This window comes from Dunckerocampus dactyliophorus, chromosome 19 (genome assembly GCF_027744805.1).
Source record: "Dunckerocampus dactyliophorus isolate RoL2022-P2 chromosome 19, RoL_Ddac_1.1, whole genome shotgun sequence".
Classification (NCBI taxonomy): Eukaryota; Metazoa; Chordata; class Actinopteri; order Syngnathiformes; family Syngnathidae; genus Dunckerocampus; species Dunckerocampus dactyliophorus.
Window position 1 is genome coordinate 1,647,491 of NC_072837.1, and position 24,644 is coordinate 1,672,134.

General features: G+C 42.4%; 1 protein-coding gene across 7 annotated transcripts in view; it reads left to right on the forward strand.

Moving 5' to 3' along the window:
• LOC129172115 (disheveled-associated activator of morphogenesis 1-like) overlaps window positions 1–24,644 on the forward strand; it is a 52,716-nt gene that overhangs the window by 16,922 nt on the left and 11,150 nt on the right. For all 7 annotated transcript variants that reach the window (XM_054761529.1, XM_054761533.1, XM_054761532.1 and 4 more), the window contains exons 2-10: window positions 10,525–10,824; window positions 14,140–14,229; window positions 21,889–21,960; window positions 23,117–23,211; window positions 23,304–23,637; window positions 23,721–23,831; window positions 23,918–24,021; window positions 24,114–24,180; window positions 24,260–24,377. In XM_054761529.1, coding sequence (XP_054617504.1) covers window positions 10,636–10,824; window positions 14,140–14,229; window positions 21,889–21,960; window positions 23,117–23,211; window positions 23,304–23,637; window positions 23,721–23,831; window positions 23,918–24,021; window positions 24,114–24,180; window positions 24,260–24,377 — 1,180 coding nt within the window. In that variant the 5' untranslated portion in view covers window positions 10,525–10,635. The remainder of the gene's footprint in view (window positions 1–10,524; window positions 10,825–14,139; window positions 14,230–21,888; window positions 21,961–23,116; window positions 23,212–23,303; window positions 23,638–23,720; window positions 23,832–23,917; window positions 24,022–24,113; window positions 24,181–24,259; window positions 24,378–24,644) is intronic.

Consider the following 24,644-nt stretch of genomic DNA (forward strand, 5'->3'; position numbering starts at 1 on the left):
GAATCTGACGATTTTATTGCTCAGACTCGAGCGTGATTGCTAAATAAACTGCCACATCCTTCCACATAACTGCGATCTGCGTGTTAAACATTCCTCATTGTGTTCTGTGCTGTGGTTGAGAGCGGCGCTCGACATGTGATCTATTTTTAAACTATCCATTTCATGTGTGTGTGATTGGAGCACAGCCAAGTCAGCCCAGATGATGATGATAACGATAATGATGCTTGGCGAGGATGTAGTGGTACAATTCCTCCTTTTGCCCCCAGTCTAACCTCCCCTTGTTGACCCCCCCCCAGCAAGAATTCGAACTTGCAGCGAGTGTGTCTGGGTTTGACAATCCTTCCTGTGATAGGACCCTTCAGTATTTAATCTCTGTCCTCCTTTTTGCATGTGTTCATTTTGACTTTGGGAATTAACAACTTTACCACCAAATGCGTGCATCAACCCTGTGTTTGCATGACCTTTTGTCCCTGCAAGAGCAGCATGACCTCTCAAGACATGAGATAATCCTAAAGGCGGTCACCTGGTCAGCTCTCCTTGATCACAGACGTTATCGCTCCTCTGTTATCCTCTGTGATGTTGGCGTGGGGTGGAGATACATGCTGAAAGGTGGAGTTGTGTTTGCAGAGTTGGTTGGGGAAGATGATTAGATTATCTCTGTGCAACGTGGATAATAGAATCTCCTGCTCTCGTTTTGCTGGGCGCCTGTGTGTTTCTATCATGCCATGCGATTCCTATTGTGTACACTAGCTTGATCGTTTTAATGGCCTAGTAGGCAGTAGGCAGACACAGGTCAAGGAAGCATTCATTGGTGAGATTTCTCCTTTGGAGAATCAATGGCATCGCTACTATGAATGATAAAGATAATATGGAAGTGGCAGTGCTAGAGGCATTATTGGAAGCGTACGTTACGGTAAGTGCTGTAGGCATGCCTTGCAATCCAACCTACCTTGATGTTCCCAGCGCCAGCATGTGACGTGTGGATGTTTTTTTAACAAAGCTAAGCAGAAGCTGTGGCAATTCTACATTTGATCAACTTCACTTCAAGATTTGTCAGATCACCCCATGTAGACGTTCGGACTTGTCTGCACCCTTGATCACCAAGCAGTTCTACTGACGCTCGTTGCATTTGCCGCCAACTTTCAAGTACCGGCCATCACCGGTTCTGTTTCATAACACACCTCATACATACAGTAGAAGAGGTCCGTGTTGACAATTTAGCGAAATGGTTGCTATACTTAGCAAGTAAGGGTGCGCATATAAGTGTTTCTTGCGTTATGCATTTATTCGGTAATTAAATACAAACCATCAACAAAGAATGAGTGGAGAATCCGCCGAGCAGACAAGCGGGATTGGGCTCCGTCTCCGTAACGCCGCGTAATGCACGTCTGAAAGCTGTAATCACCCCTCACAAATGCAAGTCAGCCCCTGACCAACAGCGCCAAGAAGGTAGAGCTTGGACACAATTTGCCTTGCTGCACCACACCTTCCTGGCAAAAACACGCCTGGGTGTCCAAAGTGTGGCGCAGGGGCCATTTGTGGAATATGTGGCTCATTGCAGAAATAAAATAAACAAAAACAAAAGTGGAAAATAGAGCAAAAAGGCATAATGTAACTAGAAAAGGCTAAAATGTTGATATTAATAACTAAGAAAAACACAAAGATTTGTCTTTAAATGTATATGTATGTGTAATGTGTATGTTGTTTTTTAATTATAAATGGTATTTTTTTTATTATAAATATCAAAGAACAGCTGAACAGCCCTGACGTGAAGAGACAGACAAGTATATAAGAGAGACAGTGAGCTGTATTATTGTTATTATTATACAGTATATTATCATAACAGTGGTTTGTTTGGTCTCTAAAAATGTTGAAAATAATATCTTTAAGCGTTAATTTAACATTTACCGTTAACATTTCACCTGCATTGTTTGTGACTCTTTTTTTTCCATTTTACTTTTCCTAAAATTAATATTGAAGTCTCATCTTGGCTCGTTGTCATGGACCCAAACTTGTGCATCGTCCCGTCCCGTGAGTTGGATGTCTCATGACATCCCTTGTCGTTAGCATGGGGAAAGTAACAAATTTAGTGATGGTCCAACTCTTACGGGTCGTACTGCTGACATTTATTATTTTTCCTAAGCGGTTATTTCACAAAGTGGAAAGGAAAACCCAGCTCTGTTGGTCACATGGTTGTTTATTGACAGGTATGTTGCACAACACAGCAGCAACAGAACCAATATTGCAATAGAGCGATAAGAAGCAAACTGCTTAGCCTGCATTAATGCTGCTGGTGAGTTCCTTGTCAACAACAGTACAGCAAATGTAGCTCACGTGACTTTCACACCAACAACTGAGTAGTGTAACATTTTAAAGCGCATGCAGAGAGCTGTATATCCTTGTTCTCCTGTTGCGCCTTGCGGCCTGCATGCTTTACACACCAACAGCTGGGTAGCGCAACTGAAATTTTAAAGTGCACACAAAGCTGGATGTTGACCACTCATGATGCTTCAAATGCAGCTCCTGTCATCTTGTGGAGTTAATAAAGACCCCCGGTGGTTTGCTTTTGTAGATCACGCACCCAGCGACTATAGGAGACACTGACTGGAGGAGTGAATTGGAGCGTTTGTGATAAGTGAAGTTGCAAATTAGGATTGTTTGACCGCGGCTGAGGGACGACTCACCGCCACTGTAGTTAATCAAATCGGGCAAAGCTAAAGTTTGTGTTTGTTTATTTGATGTGATTGGAATGCTGCTGTTTTGTCCAAAATAACACCCAAAGGTCACTTTCATGTCATCACTCCAAGAGCACTTGTCAATTTCCAGATGATTGCATCTGAGGCATTGCATGAGCACTGTGAGGAAACAAAAAGAAGAAAATGCAGGCGTGTCTGAAATCTGACACCATTGCAATCAATACACCCTCAGTCACTCGTGATATTATTGTGGGAAACGGCTTTAGTTTCTCTGCCATTTGTCAACATGTCAAAAGAACAGCTGAGGAATGTCCCACGCAGAAAGGCATACTTTTTTTTCCTTACACAACACTCCACAGGACTTTCTCAAAACCTGCGGGCCTCTCGACAAGTGTAAAATGTGTCCGCTTATGGCAGCGATACTTCCTTTTGTCTGCCTCAGTGCTGACATCCTCCTCGCTGTATGTTAATCCTGTAATCGGAGCGCTCTACCTGATCAGCCATGGGACTCTGGTGCTCCAGAGGCACTCCTTTGGTCATGTACTGTACAGGAGCGCACACCATACCTGAGCGAGACCTCCTCCTGTGGGCCGTGGCGAGACAGCGACAGCCCCCTCAACCGTCTGAGTGGCAGCGGCTGATATTAATCTCCTCTTAACCTGCCTGCCAGTCAGCATTTCTGTCATGGCCCAGTTATTTTCTAATGTGTATGCAAGTCTGTGTGTGTTTATCCATAGTGTACTTTAATGTCTGTGGGGTGGTGGGGGGGTTAATTGGTGGTGTGTGTGTTAAATGTGGCGTCCAGCTGTGCTCCGTGCAGTTTCACCCTTGCTACACATCGCCGAAGGCCATGTTCAATGTCAACATTTACATGAAATATTGTAGATTTCAGTGTTGGGGCTTGAAGGACATTGTTTTGTCACTTTTAATTGCTGTTATTCTTGGAGCGACTAAACCGCCACATGTCCAAGTATTGGACTTTTGATTAAGCTTCAACCAAGCCCCTATGAACCCCCTAAATGTGACTTGATGAAAGGAAGACCACCAGCCTTCACCATGTGACTCCTGACCCCGTTATGCTCACCGCTCTTTCAATGCATCCAAGATACATTTTGGTGTGTGTCCAGTGGGGGTTCCAAAAGCCCATAAGCCTCTTGTGTTGATAACTGAGGCTCGCTGCAAAATACTACAATCCCTGACCTCTGAGCTTGCGCTATGGTTTACATTTTTCCCTGTAAAATACCACATGCTGGTATGGTCTGTGGTTTTTAGGGTTAAAAAGTGAAATACTGTACCGCAGTGCAGTTAGGCCTCATGCAGCTAAATGCTAATAGCGTTGGTGGGATTTCACAGTAGCATCAACTATACTTTTCACTCTGTTTATATAAATGTCTCCTATCATGCAAAAGTGACTTTTTAATTCTGTTCTCACAGTAATATGTGTCCCCACAGCCCGATGTGAGAATAATTTATCATCTCCCTCACTTGTTTGTTCCACTTTTGAGAGAAGAAACACTCAAACTGTCATCTTTTGAAGTTCTGGATTTTCATGATGTCACAAAGGAAAAAAGATCCTTCCGCATGGACACGATACCACCTCTGACCCACAGGGGACAGCTTTGTGAAGAGAGAGAAAAAAAACCCCCAAAGCAGGCTTAGCTACACATCTTAAAATTATCCGTCAGTCAGCTACAGACATTAGAGCTGTAAGTTTGGTCATTTTGTTTTTCTTCAGCGAATAGGATAACCTAGCACAGGGGTGTCCAAACGTACTGAAAAAATAAGACTGGACCGGGCCTGGACTTTTACATTTTGTAAAGCCATGTAGATATGCAAAGAAGTTAATATGCATTACAGAAAACATCTCAGCATCTCAGCTTTGTGATATACTTTTTCTCCATTATTAGACTTTTGTTTTTTGGCTTCTTTTTCCATTTTTGTTTTTTTTATTTTCCAAATATTTCAACATTTACATTTTCTTTTTCATGTATTGTTATGACTTTATTCCCATAAGTGCATGGCTCAGATCAAAGGTACCCTTTGCTCTCTTCAACTTCACTTGAGTAGTATTTGAAATTGTTATTCTAACAATGTGTACTATCCCTATCACTCTGACGTTTATAGAGAGAGGAAACTTACCAAACCATAAATGAAGCCTGTTCATGTTTTTATTTTGCGCTAGCACGGCTATGTTGTAAAAACGTGTCTCTGTTTGGACATTGAAATGTTACATGGAAAGCATGTCTACTTTTGTTGTGAAATTAACAATATTTTCTCTGATCATTTTGTCTTGATTTCTACTTAGAATTTAAGAATGATGTCTGAAATTGGTTTCTAATGTGTTTTATTCAAATATTCTCAGTGTAAAAAAAATAACTGTTGTGTAATCATTAGTGAAAAGTACATTACCTTCGTGTCCGCCTGCCAATGAAAATTTTGAAGAACATAATTCCATGGAAAAACAAACCCCATGATGATTACAATGGTATATATTCATGGAATAATTACTCAACTCTGCAACCAAAGTGATTTTTTTTGTGTATAAAAGAGTAAAATAAGATTATTTGAACAAAAGTCTAACACCGAGTGGACACTGGGTTATGTACTTTACATTTAAGAAAGAGTGAACTTGGTAGGGTTGCTATGGGAAATGGAAGATGTCTCCAGCTCTGGTATGTTGGGTGTGTGTTTTGCAATGTTTGAAGTTTGTGTTGATAACATTACCAAGGTCTATCCACCAGTTTGAATTTTTAAATGTAACACTTGGGTACCCTTGATCTGAGCCGTGCACATAATATTTTGACTTTGTTCTTGTAATATTATAACTTTTTCACACCCTGATTTTCCAAAAATTGTAACTTTATATCTTGTTTTATTCCTCATAATATTACTTTATAAAATAACGTCTTTTTTCTTTAATATTTCAACTTTAATTTTAATTTATTTTATTTTTGATTTATTTAATATCCTTTTTTAAAATTTTAATAATTATGTTTTTTTCTCATGTCTATATGTGCCCTTGCGATTGGCTGGCAACCAGTCCAGGGTGTACCCCGCCTGTCGCCCGAAGTCAGCTGTGATAGGCTCCAGCATATCCCCGCGACCCTAATGAGGATGAAGCGGTATAGAAAATAGATGGATGGATGGATGTTTTTTTCTCATAATATTATGACTCTATTCTTGTAAAATTACCGCTGTTTATTTGCATTTTTGCTGTTTTGTTTTTTTATTTCATTTGTTTAATTGTATTTTTAGAATGCGCCACGGGCCAGTAAAATAACAGCTGCGGGCTGTAAATGGCCCCCGGGCCGCACTTTGAACATCACTGACCTAGCATGATGTCGCTGTTAAAATGTAATGAAAGCACTGTAGCTCTGATAGCTACGCTAGTGTTGCTAAAGTTTGTGTCCTCCTGTTGTACTCCTCAATGTTACATTGTTGTTAGGATGTTGATATAATGGCATCTCAGGGTTCTCTCTAGGATTTTTTTAAGCTGTGGTGGTCGGCTGCATGGGAGGCGGCCTGCTGCCATTGTGTGGTGCCGTCGCTGCGGCAGCAATTCTCCAAACTCCAATTATTTAAATCAAACTATAAACGGGTACAGTTGGAGTGGCTTTGCTTTAGAAACGTTAACATGGTGAGATGATCATCAAATCGCAAGTCTGATCCAGCCTAAATCCTAAACCAGAAAAGAAGATTAAATCAGTATGCAGTAAATGCCTTTCTGGCCCGCCCATAACACAGCTGCACTTCCACTTTACATAGCCCAGCATGGATTTAACAGCGTTTCTCTTCATCTCAGGTACATCCAAACCACCACACGACATGACTCAGGATCAGTAGCATGTAAGAATTTAAAACACCCTTAGTTAGTTGGTATTGGTTTCATTCTTTGCAAGAACACTCCCTTCTTCACATGAGGTCATGGCCAGACACAACAATGCCACTGGAGTGGGGGGAGTCAATTACTCCCCCCAAAGGCTTTTCAGAAAGGTAGCTTGTTGTTGAGTAAAGTACTTTGACTGAACACGGGGAGTGTTTGTTCTAAAAAGACCTAAAAAATCAATTATGGGTACAAAAAAGGTCATTTCACGACAGTCCAATGGATGTCCTAATTTTTCTGCATGACTGTAAATGAGATTTGTGGAGCCCCCAATGGATGATGGTCAAAATTCTTCGGCAGACATGCTTGCGTACATGTAAATGGAATAGAAATATCCTCAAAGTTGTATAATCATTAGACAAATAGTCAATGACTTATGCCCAATTCGTTGCTAAGTCCCGCCGGTGCCGCCGGAAAGACGATCCACTCGATGGCGGCCGTGTTTGTGTCCCTAGAGCCCTAACCTGAGAAAAATGTCAGTCCCCTGAAGGTGTGCACCAAATTTTGTGGCGATTCGGCTAAACACCCTAAAGTTCCAGCTGGTGTTTTGTAGAACGCTTTGAGCTGTGTGACAAACGTCAACTCGATCCCACTTGAGGGTTTTAATAATGCCACCAGGTGTTCCATACATGTTCATCCTTTTGTGTGCAGTGGTTTAGGAGAGGAAGAGTTGGCGTGCACAACCAAATACATCCTGTTAAATCAAAGCAGAACGGGCCTCACATTTCCGAACACTGACACACCAAATTGTTGAAAAATGACGCCAACAATTAATAAGACATCAAAAAAAGTGGCTGTTCGTTTTCGGGCTGTCTGTCTCTTAGCGCTAAATGAAGTGGAATGGGAGCTTGAGGAGATGAGTAAAACAGACGGGTCAAAATCAAAAGGACGGAAAAGGAAAAACAAGGCTTGGCAAAGCCGTGCGGAGACAGGTTATGCACCCTCCAACCCTCCTCCTCCCTTCGCACATGTTGAGTAACGTGAGCCCCCGTCCGTGTTGGACTTGGGATGCTCCCTTTGACTCCTGCCTTGTCTCCAGGCGGCCCTGACAGTTCTGAAGGAGAGATCTTGGGCAGGCACTGCAGCGCCGTGCAAACACTGGGGATATTTGGACCGTTTGGACCCGTGCCAGCTCACCCTCCAAAAACCACATGGTCAGGACAACAACAAAGGCTATCAAAGAGGGGATACCTCCTGCGGGGCAGAAGAGAGAGACGTGATTGTTCCAGCCTGAGTCGGCGGGGTTAAATACAGCATGCGTATTAATGAAGAAGTACAAAAGGAGGATCTGTTCGCTGTTGTCATCATTTTCCAAGCCTCTGAAATAACTTGATAATTCTACAAAAGGAACGCTTTTGTTTGACTGCAAGATAACCTTGCGCGTTGGAGCAGGTGACACTGAAAGGTCCTTGGCTTGTAGTTCAGGGTCACAAGGCTCACCTGACTCTGAGAGGAATGTCCTCGTGTTCCAACAGGCCCGTGTAATGTCAGGAACCTTGACCGCCTGACAGACAACCTCCGGAGGCTAATGTCAGAGCGCACGCAGGTTAACAATTACACACAAAAAACACCAGTCCAGTGTGCATGTTCAAACCGTCTGACTTTGTGTTGACGGCGCTGCGGCTAACTGGGGATCAGCGCTTGTGGCTCAAGAGTTTGTGCAAAGTTTACAGCCTGCTTTAGCTAATGGAAAAGATGGGCACGTTTTTGTGGACTAATATGGTCAAAGAGGGCTTTCACGCTCCAACGGGTGGTGAGCGTGAAACCATGCAGCTGCTGCCTGCCGAGGTCTCTGGTAGTCTGTTTGGAAAAGTCAAGGATGTGTCAAAATAAATATGTGATTCAGAGGGGACTGCGGTGTGCTTCCATGTGTGGCCTCCGTGCCTTGTTGCCCTCGTCCTTCTATGCACACGCTCCATAGCAGGGTTCTTCAGCTGCCAGCCCTTGAGTTCAGCTCAAAACTCGGGAGCCATTTTTGCTGAAGACTCCTAAAAATCACCATAGCACTCTTGTAATTTTGAGGATCTTTGACTAGCTTTTTGCCACAGATCATTCAAAACAGACTTTCAGCAGGTCCTTAAAAACATTCTAGCAACAGAATAACAATGGGGCGTTATTTATTTTGTTAGACATTTTGCCCGTTCGTTTATGTTTTTTTGGCGACCAAGAGACTGACTGTTTAAATTAACTGTCGGCACAGTTTAGCTTAACATTAAATTTATCATTGTTGGTGCTTAATACTTTCAAACATGACATGGGGCTTTTGTTAACATCCGCATATCAAAGGAAGCAGAGTCCTAACAAATCTGATTTAAAGGCGGGAAAACTTAGCAGGCAACTCAGCGACCCAAAGTCTTAGAGAACCCACTGAAATCAACCGTAAAGGCCATTATCACCATAGTCTGCAATACAGTATGTGCTCAGGCACTTTCAGCAATGCTATTCATCCATGAGAGCTGAGCTCTCTGTTTTATTTATCCCTAAAACAGCGCCAAGACAGCTGCTAACAAACTAAATCCACCCTCTCGTCTCAGCAAGGGAAAGTCCGATGCGGAAGACAATGGGGATGATTGAGAGCTAGGGCTTACTCATCATTCAGTGACTAGTCTGAGGCTTTTACAGGACGTTTTTGTCCTGACAAACCTCCTGCTATTACCACCGAAAACACATGCCCATAGAATCACTGCCGGCCTTTTAGAGAGAGAGAGAGCGCGAGCAAGTCCCTGCTCAATGGAAAGAAAATGGGAGATGAAAAGGTCTGATCCAGAAAATTTGGGTGTCCATTTCAAACATGATAGGGCCTTATTGTGTAAAGGTTGTAATTGAATCGTTCATTGCTAGCTCTCAGTAGCTCTGCATTACCAGGGAAGATTATGCTTCCACTGTTGTTTACACAAGGATCGCACACTGCCTTTTTTTCGATGACATTTTTGGGACTGTTTGTTTCTAACGTCCTAAACTATTGCATTGACCTGAATATAGACAGTATTTTTTTCCTGAGAAGACTATCTGAAAAAGACTTGTCTTATATAAAGGCCCTGTCCTCATGGAAACATTCCTGGGATTTTTTATTTTTTTTGCCGGGTTGAAAAAAAATGCGTCCGCACTGTCGGATTCGTAAATAGTTGCATCCAGACAGGAAAGGGTCACTGGGTGAAAATGATGTAATACATAAGGCACGCCTACTTGTGGCGCTGTAAACAGACACGCAGAGAGAGACCAAAACTATAGAAGAAGAAATAACGCATGCGTGTAAAGTCCGTCGTCTTCTGCTTTCCAAGGCTCATCTAGTCTGACGACGAATTAGAATTACTTCTGTGAGCCATTTTGGGGTATAAGATAAAGAAATATCAGCAGAATGTCGACTGGGTGTGTCATGCCAGCCCAAGTATTCAGATATTTTGTCAGCTTGTCGCTTCTGGTCATGTGACAATGAGGTCACCACCCCGTTTTCAGAAAGTAGTGGTTTGCTTGTCTCCATGGCAACAACAAGCTGGCGATTTTACATTTGCTTCCACTCTGGAGGCCATTTTTAAGAAAATACCGTTTCAAGGCACCCAGAATGCCGTTTCTGTGTGGATGAAAGGATAAAATACTTGACTTGAAAACATTTCCGTGGAAACAGCCCCAAAGATGTAGCAGCAAACAACTTCTCCCCAGGCGAGTCAGAGATTTTCTTCCTGTCACTCACACACGCAGTGTCTTGGAGAAATGCAGCCACGATCCACTCCAAACAAATGTCTCAAAGGGTGGGGAGTTTGAGCAAACAACGGAGGAGTTATGATGCTAGTTTTAAAATAATGGTGGAGTCGTTTACATCCAGGGTCGTCTTAAATACGGGTCAATACCATGAATGAATAAAGTAGCAATACAGTATGTTGTTCAGCTATCCCTAAGAAAACATTTCTGGAACTGAATGTCTTTCAATGTCTTTCCCTGGTGCAGAACCCTCTGACGGAGGCCAAGCTCTGAGGTGGTGGAGGCCTCAACGAGGCCCCTAAAAGGAGCCTCCGACGACCTTCCCTGCCGGCATAGCCTCACCAGCCGAGGAGAGCCATGGCTCCCCGGAAGCGCGGCGGTGGCGGTGGCCGCGGAGGCCTCTCCTTCATCTTCTGCTGTTTCAACAACAGCGACCACCCGGAGATCACGTACAGGCTGCGGGAGGACTTTGCCCTGCAGACCATGGAGCCGGCGCTGCCCATGCCGGGGTACGACGAGCTGGATGGGATGTTCTCAGAGTTGGTGGTAAGCTTGTCTTTGTTGTGGTCTTCATTGTGTAGACTTCCTACCTGGCACGGTTTCAATACAGCAACAGTCACTTCCTCTTATTTTAGATCGTCTTGTGAGTAACGGGGCCATTCTTTCTCTGTCCTATTGTCACCTCTAATTTGCCAAGCTCTCCTTTCTCTCCCCCTTGGTTGGTTGCCACAGTAATGTAAGCATGACATTTTTGCACATCAATGGACCTCATTCAGCAGCTCCTCATGTCGAGGCCTCCGCCATCTGCTAATTGCTTGTTTTTGTCTAGCGTCCCTTTATGAGCACATAATTGAGTGTGACGACAAGGAGGCTTTCAGTTTCTGTGTTTACCGAAAAGGAAACGACGCACGTGCTTTTTCTTTCACTCTGTGCGAGCCCTTGTGTGTGCGTCCAGTCGAAGGCCATTTTGCTGCAGGGGGGCAAAATGGACTCAATGTAGAGGGGATAAGTGGTCCATTGAAGTTGAAATTTACATGAAGTTCTCCTTATCCTGCAGGTCGAGGAGCCTCATGAAGTCTGCAATTTACAAAAAAGCTTTTTCATGATATGATGACTCAATTAGATTCAAGATTCAAGATTCAAGAGAGTTTTATTGTCATGTGCATAGTAAAACAGCAGTTATACCATGCAATGAAAATCTTATTCTGTTCATTCTCCCAAGAAAAGAAAGAAAACACAAGAAAGAATAAGAACATAAGAAACATAAACACATAAACATAAATACCAATAAATTAAACAACAACAACAGAAGAGACATTAATACAAGTAAATAATACAAACAAACAAACAAACAAACAAACAAACAAACAAATAAATAAATAAATAAATAAAGTGCTATGAGTGTGTGCGTGTGTTGCGTGCGGCGTGTGCGAGTGCTTCGTTGAGAAGCCTGATGGCCTGTGGGTAAAAGCTGTTTGCCAGCCTTGTGGTCCTGGACTTCAAACTCCTGTAGCGTCTGCCTGACGGTAGGAGTGTGAATAATGAGTGTTGTGGATGTGTGCTGTCCTTGATGAGGTTGTGTGTTCTGCGTAGGACTCTAGATGTATAAATGTCTTGCAGTGAGGGGAGGGCTGCCCCAACAATGTTCTGTGAGGTCTTGATCACCCGCTGGAGTGCCTTCCTATCACGTGTTGTACAGTTACCGTACCAAACAGTGATGGAGGCGGTAAGGACACTTTCCATAGTGCATCTGTAGAAGCAACTCAGGATTGTGGTGGACATGCCAAATTTACTCAGTCTTCTCAGGAAGTACAGTCTCCTTTGGGACTTCTTCAGAATTTGTTGGGTGTTGTGAGACCAGGTGAGGTCCTCGCTGATGTGTGTGTCAAGGAACTTGAAGGTTTTCACCCTCTCCACCTCAGTCTCATCAATAAACAGGGGTCTATGCGGCTCCTTTTCCCTTGTTCTTGGGTCGATGATCATCTCTTTAGTCTTATCTGTATTGAGAAGGAGATTGTTATCACGACACCAAGCTATGAGGTCCGCCACCTCTCTTCTGTATGATGTTTCAACACCACCAGTGATCAGTCCGATGACTGTAGTGTCATCCGCAAATTTAATGATGCTGGTGTTGTTCTGGGAGGCCACGCAATCATAGGTGAAGAGCGTGTAGAGGAGCGGACTCAGCACACACCCCTGTGGGGTCCCAGTGCTCACAATTCTTGAGTTGGATGTGCGATTGTGGACTCTGACTGACTGGGGTCTGCCTGTGAGAAAGTTAAACACCCAGTTACAGAGGGAGGGAGACAGGCCAAGTGTGAGGAGCTTATTTGTGAGTTTGTGGGGGCAGACTGTATTAAAAGCAGAGCTATAGTCTATAAATAGCATTCTGACGTATGTGTCCTGGCCCTGTAAGTGAGAAAGGGCTGTGTGGATGGCAGTGTTGACTGCATCATCCGTGGACCGGTTCTGGCGATATGCAAACTGTAGAGGGTCCACAGTTGCCGCCGGGATGCTCTTTTTGATGTGGGTCATGACTATTCTTTCAAAGCACTTCATAACAATAGGAGTGAGTGCTATAGGGCGATAGTCATTCAAGCAGGTCACGTTGCTCTTCTTGGGTACGGGCACTATGGTGGTGGACTTAAAGCAGGTCGGTACAGATGCTTGTGTAAGCGACAGGTTAAATATGTCAGCAAGCACATCAGCTAGCTCTGATGAGCAAACCCGAAGTGCACGTCCTGAGATGTTGTCTGGCCCTGCTGCTTTTCGTGGGTTTGTTTTGTTTAGAACCCTGCGCACATCAGCTGATGTCACCATGAGAGGTGAGTCCTGTGTGCTCCCCAGGTTCAGCCACCCTCTCTGCTCATCAGGAATCGTTGAGAATGCTTCTCAAGAAAATCCTGATTCCTTTTCCTAGACGGTATGAATCAACCTGTTAATTATTACATCACATGAACTATAATTCACTTTTGTGTTAAGGTCACCATGTTTATTCCGAATGTGCAAGGTGGCGGTTATCATTCATAGCTGTTGGGAGGAACAATAGAATTATGTAAGTCAATTTTTGTTCTTTTCTAGTCTTTCATATTATTCCTGATATGCAAGGTCGCAGTTATCATAAATAATTAGCAGGAAGAGGGATCACGTGGAGTATGCAGCATATTTGGGTTGAGTGCTTGTGCATGAGCAATCGTGGGCTGCGATCGAGCTAGTCAAATAAAACGTACTGTACTTGTGTGAGTGTGTCTTTAGTGGTTCAGGAGCAGAATTACAGCCTCAACACCCCCCACACCCCCCGCTGTTCTGTCATCCTTGCATGTAGACATTCGCCATTCGTCTTTGCGGAATTCAAACCCGACCTCAGCCGCAACCCTCGCGTGCGCCTCTGTGAAATATGTGTTATGTATCAGGACGCATGTTGTCTCCAGATGTTTGTTACCACATGTCAGACAGACGGGCCAACGCCTCGTATCTCTCGCTCATTACTCATGTGTCCACAGGCTGAAAGACATCTGATTTGAGCACCTGGTGCCATCCCACACACATCATGACGCATGAACAGATAGAGAAACGCATCGGCCGCTGTCATATGCTTTTTGTTTGAGGACAAAACAACACTGATGGATGTGCTATTGAATTATCCAATCCAGCATCTCCAACTATGTTAAAACCCAAGGCCACTGTAACACCACAACATAATCACTGTCTTAGGATCTTACCAATGCAAGGGTGATGTCATCCAACTGCATCATTCTGTTTTTAATGGAAGACTTGTAATGATATCATTTTAACAATGTGTCCTCTCTGTTACAGCATCCCGAAAGTTTCTTAAGAATCTTGCATTTTTCTGTCTCAAAGGATGAGCTGGACCTCACAGAGAAGCACCGGGAAGCAATGTTCGCGCTGCCGGCCGAGAAGAAATGGCAGATCTACTGCAGCAAAAAGAAGGTACATTTGTGTCTGTTACATGCTGTGCAGTATGTCCCTGTTCCACTGCACGGCCGCTCAAAAGCAGGCACTCTTTTTTGAGTACATGGCAGGGTCGCAAAACCGTACGGGTGACGTCAACCACGTCCAATTATGTAAACCCCTGATCAAAATGTTAAGGCCAGTTGAAAAATTACAAGATTTATATTTTAAATGAAGCAGAGCTTGAAAATGTAAAAAGAAGAAAGAGGAGTGAGACCATTTTTTAATTTTTTTTTACAATTTATTGCAAACAAACTATCAAACTGAAATAGGCTGTTCATCAGCTGATCAAAAGTTTAAGACCATAGCTCAAAGTAGCCCAAAACCCCTTTAAAATAGGAATAAAAATTTTCAAAAAAGGACTCACTAATGAGTAGCTGTGCCATTCTTGCTGATCAGCTCAAAAATTGGTGTGGGCATGCTTGATGCCAGTGTTCCTAGGAGGCTATTGGGAATGTTGCTCCAGGTGGTGAAGATGGCTTCACGGAGCGAAGGGGATTTAGATCAGGTGAAAACTCAGGATGATCCAAAAGACTGAACTTATTCCTCTGGAAGAAGTCCCTGTGAAGTGCAGCATTGTCCTGTTGAAAAAGCCAGTCATTACCACACAGACGAGGGCTTTCAGTCATGAGGGATGCCCCCTGCAACATCTCTGCACAGCCGTCTGCTATTTGACGCACCTGCACAACCTGAAGTGCCATTGTGCCATTGAAGAATCTACACCCAGACCTTTCTACACCCATGCAGTATTGATTATTTTTTGCGTACCTTATCTTAAATGTACGCTTTTAACACAGCACTGAGTTGTCTGGGTGGCCTTATGAAGCGTGCTTGATGTTTATTGTTGTTCATTTCAGCAGTTTGAAAGACATTTTAGTGCGCTGAATTAAAAGAAGAAAAAGCAATTGTCATTGTTTTGTGTTTTGTTTTGTTTTATCAGCAACATTCCTATCAGCTTCTGTGGGTGAGGAGCAAAGATTCCCAGGCTCGCTTCCCGGGTGTTTACACAGTCCATCAGCTTTTATCGATAATACCAAAACCACATACATATCTCATAACATTTCTAACATTCCCCCCACAGTGGGACGTACACCACTGCCGTACCATCGAGTGCAAGCTGTTTTTTAAAAAACACTTACAGGATTATGTACGGTAGATTCGAAGCGTGACATCATTCGCTAACAAAGTAGTGGCAGGAATTCTAATGTATGTAGAGCGAACATTTACTTTGACCTGTCTTCTTGTAGCAATTATATGGCTTCCGCCTGCTTTCCCTTTCACTCTTCACATGCAGGAAAACATGGCCGCCTGCACGCTTCTTCTTTTTACCCGACAGTGTCTGTCAAGGCCGTAGGTGTGCATATGTAGGATATCCTGTCTCGACAAATACGCAGACACGATGAGAGGGACATAATATTAGCAACACCTCTCAGTATGGTGCAGTGACAATTCCTTAATGTTAAATGCCATATATTGGGGGAACATCTTCATTTCAAGCTTCAATCACATCCTGATTATTTTATTTCCAATCTAATTTGTTGGTGTATAAAAGCAAAATCATGACAGCTCTGTCATTGTCCAAATACAATATACAGTATCTAAACCTTTTTTTGTAAAAGTTAAGTCAAAATGTATATGTAGTTTTGGTCAATTTGGGGACTACTTCTTTGCAATTTTGGTGATAAAAGCGTTGATCCGGCAGTAAAGAGAGAGGCGAGACATCCTGACTTTTCCCTCCAGAGAATGGGTCAAGCTGTAAAAACACCAGCCCCGTAGTTTCCCATCATGTATCCTGGTAGTCTTTCATTAAGTGCCCAGCCTGTTTTGAATTAGAGATCACGCTGACATCACTGCGACCTCATCACACCTATTTTCTCAGGCTTCACTTGAGCCCCTCCGGCGAGTAGTCACACATCGCCGTGAGCGCACCTCCATTCGCCCATTAATGTTTCACTCTTAAGGTGTGTTAGTCAGACGTTGTCTCGTAGCCTCTCCTACGGCGAGCTGGAGGAGATGAGATGTACTGATGTCATTCTCAATTTCTCCTGTTCAGTTCAACATTATAGGTGTTGATGCATTTACAGCTTATTTTCGCTGAACACAGCATTCTGAATCACCCCTTTAGGAGTAATGAAATTTAATGTTACCTAGCACTGAACACGCAAAGGCTTTTTTCATCACTTGGGCAGTTTCTCGATGTTCCCAAATGTTTCCATGACTCTCAATGGCTCACCTTCTTTCATTGTCAAAGCCTTAAGCAAACCCTTATATAGTTCTACACTCATTTTTAGTGTGTGGTCTGTTATCTCATAATGTCTCATCTCAGCCATCAGCTCATGGAAAAAGTATGCTGCCGTTTCTCCCGTGTCCCAGATAGTGGCCTCATTGTAGCGATAACTGCAGCCCAAAATAGCTCCATATGACACTTTGGAAATCAAGCTCAACCTGCAACAAAAGCATGGAGAGACCCTGTGCTGGTGTCATACTGGGGAATGGCAGTATCGACCTGCTGTATGGGGGTTGGTGGGTGGTGACACAAAGACGTCGATAAAGCTGAGTTGGCAGAAAGCCCTCGGCCCGCGTCCAAACAGATAAACGCATCATCCGAACTCAAAGTGTGCGATGAAAAGGGAGGAAAAGGAAGCGCTCGGGCCGTCCAGAGCAAACAGGAAGGCTGCGCTTGCACAGGTGTAGGCTTTATCAGATTTAGGGATGGGGCGTGAAGGGATGAGACGGACTTAAAAGACAACTTTTTTGTTGTTCTTTGAAGCAGTGCACAAAGCAATGTCTGTAAAGCCATGAGTGAAGGAGCTTGGTGTGGAAGAACAGCATCAAAAACGTTTGGGACAAACTACACTGTTCTACTCGCTTCCAACACTTTTCCATTAGCAAAAGCGGATACTACAATGTAGTACCTGTATTTCTTGTTCCGTAAACCAGTCATTTGTCCAACAAACCCATCATTGTTAGCTTAACCTGTTGCTGCACCACTACTCTCCACAGTGCCCACTTTGCTGCGCCCCCTTTTTTTGCTGCCCTCCGTCACCTCATGGATTAAACATGTCTACTTACCGCGGCCAACATGGTGATCAGACTTCCTTCGTCGTTGTGGTCTAGGAGCGTGTCTCCTTCTGTCTGATGTGTTCAATGCAGCACGGTTTACCTGGAATTACAGTCGTCCCTCCCTCGCTTCATTGCGGTTTGAACATTGCTCCCTCACTCTATCACGTTTTTTTGAAAATTAATTAATGAATAAATGATCGCTGTTTCGTGGTTGACTATGGACTATTATTAGTCAAAAAAGTATTGAAAGCTGTACTGTAAATAGTAGGGATGCTCCCATCAGGGTTTTATGCTGCTGATTCCGATTCCATGAGTGAAATTGGCCGATACCGATATCGATCACTTGGTTTAACTATACATTTTTCAATGTATTTGTGATGAGTTCTATTGGCCAGGGGTTCCGTATTAGGGGGAAAACTTAGGACAATTCCAAGGTCCCCTGACTGCTATTGGGCCCAAAAAATAGGTAATTATTAAAAAATTAAAAGTGGGGCCCAACGGTATTCTGGTCACTAGTCGTCAGTAACGTTACAATGATGAGACACAATTCCAACAGAGGAAATTCCAAAACAAGACACAATTGATGAAGGGATTGATATTATTGATAGGAATCTTAATTCTATGTTTCTCACTGCTGTAACCAAAAAGGAGATCACTGACATTGTTAACCATTTTAAGGCAAAAACATCAACTGATTGTCATGGAATGGAAATGGAAACAATTAAAAGGGTCATCAATGAGATCGCAGACCCGTTAACAAATATTAGTAACTTATCATTTCAGACTGGAATATTTCCAAGCAAAATGAAAACAGCCAAGGTGGTTCCAATTTTCAAAAAAGGAGACAAACACCAATTTACAAATTATCGACCAGTTTCCTTGTTACCACAATTCTCGAAAATTGTGGAGAAGCTATTTAATAATAGGTTGGACAAATTTATTAATAAGAATGAATTATTGGCAAGTAGTCAATATGGTTACAGAGCCAACATTTCAACTTCTATGGCACTGATGGAAATCACGGAGGAAATCACTACTGCCATAGACAACAGAAGATGCGCAGCTGCAGTATTCATGGATCTGACAAAAGCTTTCGATACAATTAATCACACTATTTTCATTTCAAAATTAGAAAGGTACGGAATTAGAGGTTTAGTCTTAAATTGGGTTAAAAGCTACCTAGCAAAGAGGAAACAATTTGTAAAGCTAGGAGAATATACATCTGGGAGTCTACACAATACGTGTGGAGTACCACAGGGGTCCATACTGGGACCAAAACTGTTTAACTTGTACATTAACGACATTTGCAAAGTAACTAACAACTTAAAATTGGTCTTATTCGCCGATGATACCACCGCTTTCTGTTCTGGTGAAAGCACACAAGAACTCATTAAAAAGGTCAAGGATGAAATGGTCATATTAAAGTCATGGTTTGACAGGAACAGATTATCCCTGAATTTAAGTAAAACTAAAATAATGCTATTTGGTAATAGTAGAAAGGACACGTACGACCAAATACAAATTAATGGAACGGATATTGAAAAAGTGGAAGAATATAAATTCCTTGGGGTTATAATAGATGAAAAAATGAGTTGGAAATCTCATATTAAATATATACAGCAAAAGGTGGCGAGAAATATCTCTATATTGAATAAAGCAAAATATGTTCTTGACCAAAAATCACTCCACACTCTGTACTGTTCCTTAGTATTACCATATCTAACGTATTGTGTGGAGATATGGGGAAATAATTACAAAAGCAATCTTCACTCACTCACTGTACTGCAAAAAAGATCTGTGAGGATAATTCATAATGCCAAGTATAGAGAACATACAAACCCTTTATTTTTAAAATCACAGATATTAAAATTCGCAGATTTAGTACACTTTCAAACCGCTAGAATAATGTATAAAGTTAATAATAACGCGTTACCCAAAAACCTAATTAAGTATTTCTCAATCAGAGAGGAGAAATATGATCTTAGAGGAAAATTAAACCTAAAACATTTATATGCGAGAACAACGCTGAAAACCCACAGCATTTCCGTGTGTGGAATTAAATGATGGAACGGATTGAGTAAAGAACTCAAACAATGTACCGAGATGAGCAAATTCAAAAAACAATACAAGCAGTTGATGTTTGCTAAATACAAGGCAGAAGAGTCCTGATTGTTCTGTCAGGTTTGTTATTTTATTTTATTTTATTTTATTTTATTTTATTTTATTTATTTATTTATTTATTTATTTTTTATTTAATTAAATTTTATTTTTTATTTATTTATTTTTATTTATTTTTTTATAATTTTCTTTGTTGTGTTTAAAAAAAAAAAAAAAAGGAAAGGAAAAAAAAAAGAAAGGAAAAAAGAAAAAAAAAAGCCTTGTTCTTATTTATTTATTTAGTATTGTCATCATTATTATCATTATTATGAATGTTCTCTCTTTTTTGGGGGGGAGGGCTATCTCACCGTTATCTATTATGTGTTATCCTGACTATCACTGAAAACATGACATGGAATCCAGGAAGTGAACTACATGTACTGTACTAGATGTAGAATGGATGGGGGGTAGGATTAAATAAGCTTTGCTTCTTCCTACTCCTTTTGGACATGTGGAACTGTCAAAGAATGATTCATGAGATGTATTCCATTGTAACCTTCATGTTCAAATAAACTAAACCAAACCAAACCAAACAATATTAGATTGCATTACCTTCATACTGCATGGAGTCAGCCATAGCATGTCTGACATGACATAGTGGAAAAAAAGGTTCTCCTCCCATTCCGTGTGCAAGTGGTAAGTTTTTGGCTTCTTCCTTTGGCTTTCTTCCCCACTCTGTTTGAAACACTTTTTTAAAGTTTAGAATAAATAAATTTGAGGCTAACTAGTTAGCATGCTATGTGATCGCATTAGACTTGAGCAAAGAATATTCTGAGTGTAAAGGTGACTATAGGGGTGTTATTTCATGTCTGCAGGGCTCTAATAATGGTAAAAATCATATTTACAAAGTCAAACAGCTTTTCTATGCTCTAACTACGTAAGTATTCCATTTATTAATGTTGAATTCTACATTGCGTTAATTCACTTAACGCGTTTGGGTCTGCAACCAATTAAACGATAAACGAGGGGCGACTGTACCTCAAAAACTGGGGCATCTAGAGATGAGGCGGTACTGTTTAGTGTAAAAGTGGCATTGTAAAAGTACAATTAGCCAAAAACTTGTATAAAGTCTTCCTGGAAAAGTGGAAGCTGTTAAAGAGACGTGTTTTATGTGTGGTAGACCCATGGAGTGTATCATACAATAAAGACCTTCCTCTGAACAGCCAGAGGCCACCAATAAATAACCGACTGTGTTTCTGCTTGCTAATGCATCTCCAAAAGTCAGTTGTACCGGAATACACTTCGCACTTGGCTCCCTCTCCATGATCTTAAGTGCAGAAGACATCACAGTGTTTAAGGTCTGACCTCTCCAATGAAACACGAACTCCTCATGTTGCTAAAGGAACTGTTCCCACCTCTGCATCTGTTCCATTAATGGACTCTTCCAGCTCCCACCCCGCTCGGCCTTGGCACTGCCGGCAAGTTGGCCGGCGAGCCTGGGTCAGAACACCTCCCTCGCTGTCACTTCCTCCTTACAGAGCAGCCAAAAAAAGCTGTACTTTCTGTGAGAGCGTCCAGGCAGGGTCTCAGCAGGAACGCTTTATGAACTGACGCGCAATTAGTGTGCGATGCTCACAGCTTGCATTGTGCTTAATGGTGCGTGAAGTGGGATCGCGAGCCGGAGGCCTTTTATGTGCACGCCAGGTCTCCTTCACAGAGAGAACTAAATCATTCAAGCTACGTCTATGTATGATGTTTTTTCACTGGTAATGGAGACCTTCAAAAATGCAGTTACACTTGTTAGCCTTAGGTCCCAAAACGGTCGTGTCATGAAAGTGTAATAAAAATGTTAGAAACATTTTCACTCACAACATTTAAAAAAAATGTTTTTATGCCCTTGTCATGAGAACCTCTTTTTCTCAATATGTAATCTGCAATATTTTCCAAAAATGACCTGCAAAGTGGAACTTTTTTGATGACTCTGTAAATAATTGATGAATGATACATTATTCTGTTTTTAGTTAATTGTTCCAAAACACTTTTTAATCTCCGGTCCCAAAACGGTCCAATCAAAAATATGTGCTTATAATGGCAGTCACGGGACGAAATCGGTCCCGAGGGTAAAGAGTGTAGGCATATTTCCCGATATCTTATTTTATTGTAATAAAGGGGATTTTAAAACAAATCCCGGCCGTGTTTTATACAGTCAGCAAATCAAATTGATCAAATAAGCAGAATGTTTGGTCCCCTAAGGTGCCTTGCAAGTAAAACAGCAGGAAGCCTTGTCCTCAATCCACATTGCTTTGCTAATCTTTGCTGATTTTCTCAAGCAGCTGTGCTTCCAGCTGTAGAGCGCCAACTTCTCAGAGAACTGAGTCAACCTACTTTTCAGATTTTGGCCGTGTTTCAACCTTATGTTGCTCATCAAACTTTTTTATGTGGTCCCCCTTACACCCAATCTTTCATTTTGTTTTTCAGGAGCAGGAGGAGAACAAGAGTGCGACTAGCTGGCCGGAGTACTACATCGATCAGCTCAATTCAATGGCAGCTGTGAGTCATCACAACATGAACTTTATATTTTCATCACTGGTTGTAAAATAGCTCACTGCGGCTGGGCGGAAACCGTCCTCTGAGGCTTTGTTCTTTGGTACTGGGTATTTCTCCACCTTGTCCAAGAGGTTTTCCGTTCCTATTTTGTTGAGGTGACGTGATTTTTTAAAGATGAACAAATCTGAATCAAGGGTTGGGATGGTCATAATAACCTTTTATAGGCTTTATTGAAGCTCTTTTCAAAGACTTCAGGGGAGCAGCTTGGGAAAATAAAGAAAAACATCTTTTTCAAACCTTCTAAACCAGGGGTGCCCATTACGTCGATGGTGAGCTACCGGTCGATCACGAAGGTAGTTTGGGTCAAAAACGTCACTTTGTAGCTGTCACATGACATCAGGCAGCTGACATTAAGCTCCCCCCTGATTCGCTGGTGCTCCAGCTGGTGCTCAAGCTACAGTTCACTTGTAGCGGCTAGAAAAAAAAAAAAGTCAATTGTTTGATGGCTTTGTTTTGTGTCCTGAACTCCACTATAGAAATGCGTGTTTTCTACCCTTCCACCTGTTAAACTATTGTTTGAATTGGAATATGTTGCTTTGGCCTGGGCTGCATTGTCTTTTTTTGCATCATCTTTTTCATTTCTTGGATATCTGTAATGTCTGATAGCAAATTGGGTGTAATACATGAACGGCGACTGACACACTACTCAGGTTATGTACACAACTACTGGGGAATTATGTTTAGTTATCTTCATTGCCATATTGAATTGAATTATGTTTGATGACCTGTACACTTTGAAACTGGGAATGTGAAATACTAAACATTCATATTTAGCATAGTAGTTTCAAAGTTTACTGGTTAGATAAGCTATAGATCATGTGGACTTGTAACTTGCACGCTGAAAAAGCGTGTGCATGTACAACGTACATAAATACTCATATTTATAAAGATTGCATATATATAATATATATATAAATATATTTTCTACAGTAAGTTTATAGTAGGAGGTAGATCCTTAGGACTTGGTCATTATAAAAGTAGCTCGCAGGCTGCAAAAGTGTGAGCACCCCTGTTCTAAACTAACTTTAAGGCACAATTAACTGATTTTTAGTTCCGATAGTCAGAACTTTGAAAACCCCTGCTTTCTTGTGTTGCACAGAGAAAGACTCTTCTCGCTCTGGAGAAGGAAGATGAGGAGGAGAGGAACAAGACCATAGAGAGCTTGAAGACTGCTCTGAGGACGCAACCTATGAGGTGGACACCAATGAAATAACCATCACCCCTCACCTTGATTCTGCTCATTATCATTATCACTGAGTGTCACTCACTGTGCCTTCTTCCCTCAGGTTTGTGACCCGCTTCATCGACGTGGACGGCCTGACGTGCATACTCAACTTCCTGAAGAGCATGGACTACGAGACCACCGAGTCGCAGATCCACACGTCGCTGATCGGCTGCATCAAGGCGCTGATGAACAACTCGCAGGGCCGCGCCCACGTGCTCTCGCACACCGAGAGCATCAACATCATCGCCCAGAGCCTGGCCACGGAGAACATCAAGACCAAGGTGGCCGTGCTGGAAATCATGGGCGCCGTGTGCCTGGTCCCCGGAGGCCACAAGAAGATCCTGGAGGCCATGCTGCACTACCAGCGCTTTGCCTGCGAGAGGACACGCTTTCAGGTGCAGCAATGGACGATGTCAGGGTGATAGATAAGGTACAACTTTAAAGATATTAAACACCTTTAATGGCTTGTCTTCCACAGACACTTATAAATGATCTGGATCGAAGTACAGGACGCTACAGGGATGAGGTCAACCTGAAAACGGCCATCATGTCCTTTATTAACGCAGTGCTGAGTCAAGGCGCAGGAGAGGTGACTTTGTGGTTTCTACACTTGGTTTCACACTAGAAGATTGCTGTTTCGCCATTTCAATGTTCTGTGTGTTCTGTTATTTTCAGGCAAGTCTGGAGTTTCGTATCCATCTGCGATATGAGTTTTTGATGCTGGGGATCCAACCTGTGATCGATAAGCTACGTTCCCATGAAAACTCCACGTTAGACAGGTGAGCTGAAACCTGAAAAGAAGTCGTGCCAGTGTCCAAATAGAGAATGTCGGCATAAAAAACAATATTGCATCACATTCCCTCTCTCGCAGGCACTTGGACTACTTTGAGATGCTGCGCAACGACGATGAGCTGGCTCTGTCGAAACGTTTTGAGTCGGTGAGCAAGAGAAACCCTCCTTTTTGTGCAGCATACACGTCTAAAAACAAAATATCTTGACTGTACCACTCTGCTGCAGGTACACATCGACACCAAGAGTGCCACTCAAGTGTTTGACCTCATCCGCAAGAAGATGAACCACACTGACGCATATCCGCACTTTATGTCCGTCCTTCATCACTGTCTCCTCATGCCACGTAGGTTGCTTGCTGCTGCCTGCTATCAAACACAGTAGCGGTAAAGTGGTAATGCCCCGTTTGAAAATAAACACTACATTAATACCCAGTGGTTTCAGTCCAACAAGATAAGTATGTTGACTCAGGAGTGATACGGCAGTGCAGAATTCCAAGCTTGACTGCACTTCCTCAGCCTTCAAAGTTAGATTCATGAGATTGTTTGGGCATACGTCCAATATCAGTTGAAATTCGCTGATCTGGTACATTTTCAAACAGCTGCAGTCATGC